The sequence below is a fragment of the Epinephelus fuscoguttatus genome, linkage group LG5 (genome assembly GCF_011397635.1).
Source record: "Epinephelus fuscoguttatus linkage group LG5, E.fuscoguttatus.final_Chr_v1".
Taxonomy (NCBI): Eukaryota; Metazoa; Chordata; class Actinopteri; order Perciformes; family Serranidae; genus Epinephelus; species Epinephelus fuscoguttatus.
The window spans coordinates 207,501-213,457 of NC_064756.1; the positions used below are offsets into that span (position 1 = coordinate 207,501).

The 5,957-nt window shown below is 44.3% G+C and overlaps 1 protein-coding gene across 3 annotated transcripts in view; it reads right to left on the minus strand.

Annotated features, from left to right (window-relative positions):
- Window positions 1-5,253, minus strand: part of spint2 (serine peptidase inhibitor, Kunitz type, 2) — a 24,633-nt gene extending 19,380 nt beyond the window's left edge. For 2 of the 3 annotated variants that reach the window (XM_049576018.1, XM_049576017.1), the window contains exons 1-2: window positions 4,746-5,253; window positions 1-159 (exon numbers count right to left, since the gene is read on the minus strand). The exon at window positions 1-159 is cut by the window's left edge and continues 12 nt beyond it. In XM_049576018.1, coding sequence (XP_049431975.1) covers window positions 1-159; window positions 4,746-5,139 — 553 coding nt within the window. In that variant the 5' untranslated portion in view covers window positions 5,140-5,253. The remainder of the gene's footprint in view (window positions 160-4,745) is intronic. The other variant, XM_049576019.1, reaches the window with a different exon arrangement.
- Window positions 5,254-5,957: the final 704 nt, after the last annotated feature.

Below are 5,957 nucleotides of genomic sequence, written 5' to 3' on the forward strand. Positions count from 1 at the left end.
TGCACGCCGCCTCACACTGCTCCCGGGTATCAAAGTTGTTGCCGTTGGCGTCACAGCCACCGTACGTGAAGCTACGGCAGCTCCCATTGGTCACATCGTAGTAAAACTTAGGAAAAGCTGCTCGACAGCGCCCGACCTTCATCGGGAGACGACAGCGGACTGAAGGAGACAATGAAAGACAGAGACAGGAGACATCAACACTCTGATCCTGGACTAGTCATCCAATCAGATGATTTGGGAGGCAAAAAACACCACAGACACACCACAGCCCCGCCTCCACCCAGTGGTCCAGGTTAAGTTCATGGTTTTCATCTCCACAGTGAAAGTTGTGGATGGTCCCAACAGAAGCGTTCCTTAGCGTCCCCATGTTTGGTTCACCCTCTGTTGGGGTACCTAGCACACAGATCTGGTACTAAAAGGTGGAGCTAGAAACCCTGCAGTCTGATTGGTCAGTAGAGGACGCTCACTCTGGTTTTATGTAACCTCTGTTCATACATCAGTAAACTACAACTATAAAATGAAAGAGAAAAAAATCACTTCATTCACTGGGCCGACTGCCGGCAACTTTTAAGGTGGAACGTTAACTTGTAATGTTACTCAATGCATGAGTTGATGACGTGAATCCATCAGCACACCTTAAATTTCACTGTGACAACTTTGACCATCACTTTAGTTTTTATATGACACACACTTTTAGTAATGACTTTAAAAATATAGATTCATTTGGAGCAGATATGTCAATCAATCAATCAATCAATCAATTTTATTTATAAAGCCCAATATCACAAATCACAATTTGCCTCACAGGGCTTTACAGCATACGACATCCCTCTGTCCTTATGACCCTCACAGCTGATCAGGAAAAACTCCCCAAAAAACCCTTTAACGGGGAAAAAACGGTAGAAACCTCAGGAAGAGCAGCTGAGGAGGGATCCCTCTTCCAGGACGGACAGACGTGCAATAGATGTCGTACAGTAGCTGACAGTAGCTTACAACAACATTATTGAAAGTAATAATATTATAGTTATAGTTCTGGCTACTGTGGTACAATATGTTGAAAGTATGTATTAATATCTGGCAGTATACATGTGTGACAATAGTCATATGTGTATAATAACAGTAGAAGTATGACTAATGACTAATGATGGTCATATATTCTAATCCTCACTTCCTGTGGGCTACAGCAACACTAAACCCCTGAGCTTGCCTGAGAAGGACTAAATGCACAAAGCTGCTATTTTGAAATATCCCATGGAGAGAGACTCTCACTGCAGCCTGTTCTATTTTGTTGTGAAAATGTGGGCGTGCAGCCTCGTTCTGTGGACGATAAACCAGGTGCAGACTTCCATCTGTGTCACCGCTGATGAGGAAATACAGCGAGTGCTGGACGGAGCAGTGAGTGACAACAACCCCGCCCACATTTAAGAGGACTGTCTGAACACACCGAGGGTCTAGGGACCATGTCTGAAGGGTTACTGCTGGCTCCAAAGGTGCTGGACTGAAAGGGTTTGGTGGAGACGGGACTGATGGGAGCATCATGACAGCAGGTGACGCTCTGTACGTGGTATAGTGTTGGGATGTAGGTAACGTCATGTTGGACTGTGTGTACTGTGGAATATTCACGCCATTAGTCCGTAGGATGATTGTGTTTTTCCAGGATAAAGGACAAAAGCTGAATATCTGTGCATGTAAACAAAGACGACATAATCAAACCACAATTCCAGAAGACTCTGGACACTGTAATAAAAACAGGAAGTGATGATTTATAAATTCAGCTGAGTAAAGGTCATTTATAAATCATCACTTCCTATTGTTACAGTTTCACACAGACTGTTTAATTCAGTCTGAACATGATGAAACAATGAAACCATGTTTTTATGATCAGCTGACGGACAGAGGGACGGACGGACGCTCTCTCCAATGGTTCCTGTCCGCTGCCCTTTCAGAGTAAAGCTCAGTGTACAGACACAGAGGGGTGTGAGCTGTTGTTGTTCTCTCAGGTGGAACACTGTGATGTCACAGAGTGGACCGACCGGTTGGACCTGAAACTCTCTGAGAACAGATCACACCGTGATGACTCATGTTCACCTGGACAGGTGAGTTTCAGGTAAAGGAAGTCACTGTGTTCATGATCAGACACTCACAGTGTGTCTGATCATGAACACACACATCTGCTCAGCCAATCAGGGGGCAGCACTCAGGAGGAGATGAGATTAAAGTCACTGTGACACATCTGACCAGAGACAAGTTCATGTTCTGACAGAAAACGGACTGAAGACCACGACACATCCAGAGACGCCTTGTTTACATTGTTTACAGTGTTTACCTGACACCTTCTACAAACCACAGATATGATGGAGGTGGTGTGATCACACCTCACAGAGATGAGTTGTATAAAGACAGAACACATCCTATAAAACCTGAGTGTTCCTGATCTGGTAGTCCGGGTTCTGTGTCACAGGACACAGAACGAGGAATAGTTTGGTCCACAGAAGATACTGAACATACTGAACGTCTCCAGATGTGGAACGCAGGACACATCTCACAGCTCAGAGACACTCAGAGTCTCCTCCAGTTTCAGTACCTCACTGCAGCAACACGTCAGAGTGAAAACTTAATATATAAGTTATATATGGTGTGAACAGCAGGAGCTGAACTGGACCAGACAGAGGACTGAGACCACATCAGAGCTGAACTGGACCAGACAGAGGACTGAGACCACATCAGAGCTGAACTGGACCAGACAGAGGACTGAGATCTTTATCTGTGGGTCCAGTTCCAGAGGACTGAGTTCAGTTTGTTTAAAGAGGACTAAATGTTAAAAACACCCTGAACCAACAGACGATCTGTAACTGTATCAGAGTGTACCAGGATCAGATCAGCAGCAGGAACTAGGGATGCACCGAATATATTCGGTAACCGAATATATTCAGACGAATATTGCAAAAAAAACCCCACACATTCGATATTCGGTGGAATAAGTGAAAAGCAAGGCGGAATAACAGTGGCGTGTTTTGATGATGCAATCAAACAGCGTGCGGTGACGGACGGAGTAAAATGTCGGCAGTGTGCCGATATTTCAAAGTGTTGGCATTTGCGACTAAAAATAGTTTTGTGCAAGCAAAATAAATCATTCAGCACGCTGTGCAAGTACAGATTTCAACCAGCAGCAGAAACGAAAGGCAAATCCTGCCAGTTGTGGGTTGAACGGGGGCCACAGACACAGACAAGAATGTATTCCTGTCAAATACGGCGGCCATAGTGCTCCACAGCTCAAGATAACGGCTTACCGGCGACGGAGAAGTCCGGGTCCAGGTCCAATAATTTCCTCTTCTTGGTGTCATGACTGCCCAAAAGTACCTGGACAGCCGAGCCATGGCGGCACACAGGTATGTGACGTGTCGGTTCATCTGCAAAAACTAATGAAAAACTAAACAACGGCATTCGGCATTCGGCATTCGGTACTCGGTATTCGGCCAAGCATTTAATTTTATTCGGCTTTGGCTTTGGCCACAAATTTTCTTTTCAGTGCATCCCTAGCAGGAACATGTGGAACACATGAACACCTGTCAGAATAAATAACCTGTACAGTCTCTTACATTAGATCGTTTACGTTACATGAGATCGTTCACATGTTACATTAGACGGTTGACATGTTACATTACGTTCACATGTTCCATTAAATTGTTCACGTTACATGAGAACGCTCACATGTTACATTAGAATGTTCACGTTACATGAGATGATCTAATGCAACATGTGAACGTTCTAATGTGAATGATCTGATCGTTCACATGTTACATGAGAACGCTCACATGTTACATTAGATCGTTCTCTTTGAGCCTTTACATTCCAACAGCTCTGTGGTTAACGTGTCGTCTTGTTTACACATGTAAACTTCCTGTTACAGTTTAAACTTTAAAGACTTGACAGGAAACTGACTCACTGAAACACGACTGGTTCAGTTTGTCGTTGGTGTTGAACAGTGTCTGATGGTGTCCTTCCACCCTCCACCTTCCTCCACCTGATGAACTGATGAAGCTCAGACACTTCATCACCAAATGTCACAACCAAACGTGTGGTTCACAGAAATGTACAACACCAATGTTTGCTTCATCTGATCACTAATCATCAGCTGACCCCCCCCCACTCCTCCTCCTCTTCCTCCTCCTCCTCCTCCTCCTCCACTTCCTCCTCATACACCGAAATGTTCACCTCTTCTCTCTGCATCTCACTGCTCTGACTCAGTTTATTTCACCTTTTTGAGTCCAGAGAAAAAACATGATGAAACCAAAGTGACGTTGTGACATGACAGAAATGTGACTGATGATCAGAGGAGTCAATCAGCTGATAAACAATCGATTAGAAACTATTTTAATCAGTGATTATTGATCGACTCATCTTCAGTCTCTCAGCTGAGACTTTATGTGACATCACAGACATTATTTACATAAACAAACCTGATCTGTGTGTTTGAACGGGTCCTGTGATCCTTCTGATCAATTATTTCTTTATTGATCTCAGAGATCTATAAATAGCGACAGATATCCATCAATACAGGATGATCAATATCTAATCATTTCATATTTTAAATGTTCAATAGTTTCAGCCTTTAAATGATCAGATGAGTCGAAAACTATCACTCATCAATAAACAATACTGAGAGCTGGTGGATGTTTTCTCACTGCTGAAACCAATCACTAATCAATAATCACTAATCAACTGATGAACAGTTGTTGTCTCACCGTTGTTGGTCTGGTTGTTCCTGGGAGTCCGGAGCTCCGGCGGGTCGACCCGCGGCTCCTCCCCGCCCTCCTGGTCTTCAGTGTCATCCTCGTTTTTCACCCTCTTGCGGTACACCTTGAGTCCGGAGCTGGGGGGGAACACGCACACGTCCTGGTCCTGGATGGAGCACTTCACCATCCCGCACTGCTGCTCCCGGACCCCGACCAGGGCCAGGTCACAGTCTGGGTCCTCACAGCACGTCTCCAGGCAGTTCTGCCGGTCCACGGCCATCGTTACCGGGGGCACGGTCGAGTCCAGCTCCGGAGATTGTCCGGGATCAGGGGCCAGGTCCCACTCACAGTCCAGGGACAGACCGGGACATACCAGGAGCAGCAGCAGAGACCAGCGGATCATCGTCTTTAATCCAACACACAGTTTTAATGAAGGAAATGTTTCTGAGCTCCGCGCGCACACAGAACTCACTTCCGTGTTTGAAGGCTTTGTGTTGTCGAAGGAAGATTTACCTGAGCGACAGGTGAGGTCACCGCGGACACGCCCGCTCACGTGACGTCACATATACCACCCACTGAAAACATTCAGATTATAAATGTCTCATCTTATCTTTTCTTTTTAAATTATTATTTATTCATCTAATCTCCACCTGATCAACATGTGGAGTTTGATTTGATGGAAAATCACCCAAAATAAAATAAAATAAAATAACGTGTTTCATAGCCCTGTGATAGTCTGGTGACCTGTCCAGGGTGAACCCTGCCTCTCGCCCGATGTCAGCTGGGATAGGCTCCACCCCCCGCGACCCTCAAGAGGATGAAGCGGTTAGAAGATGAATGAATGAATGAATGAATGAATGAATGAATGAACGTGTTTCATGTTTTTATTCATAAACAGAAGTTCTCCTGTTTTTCATCTTTCCTCCAAAAATCAAAGATTCTTCTCAAATAGTGAAAAACACTGAATTAAAAAAAAAATCACTAAATAAATAAATATGAGATCTTGATTTTTTAATTATGAAAGTGGAAACTCAGGATCTTAGAATTGTTGTTAAACACAGGATGTGATGGTGACTGATGTTTGATCACAGTTAATCTGGTTGGACTTCTGTGAGACATTAATAAATATTAATGTTCAATAAACTGAGTCTGAATATCATCATGTCATCACTATGGAGCGTTCAATGACCCTCTGTTCTGTGGTTTGTTCTGAGGAATGAT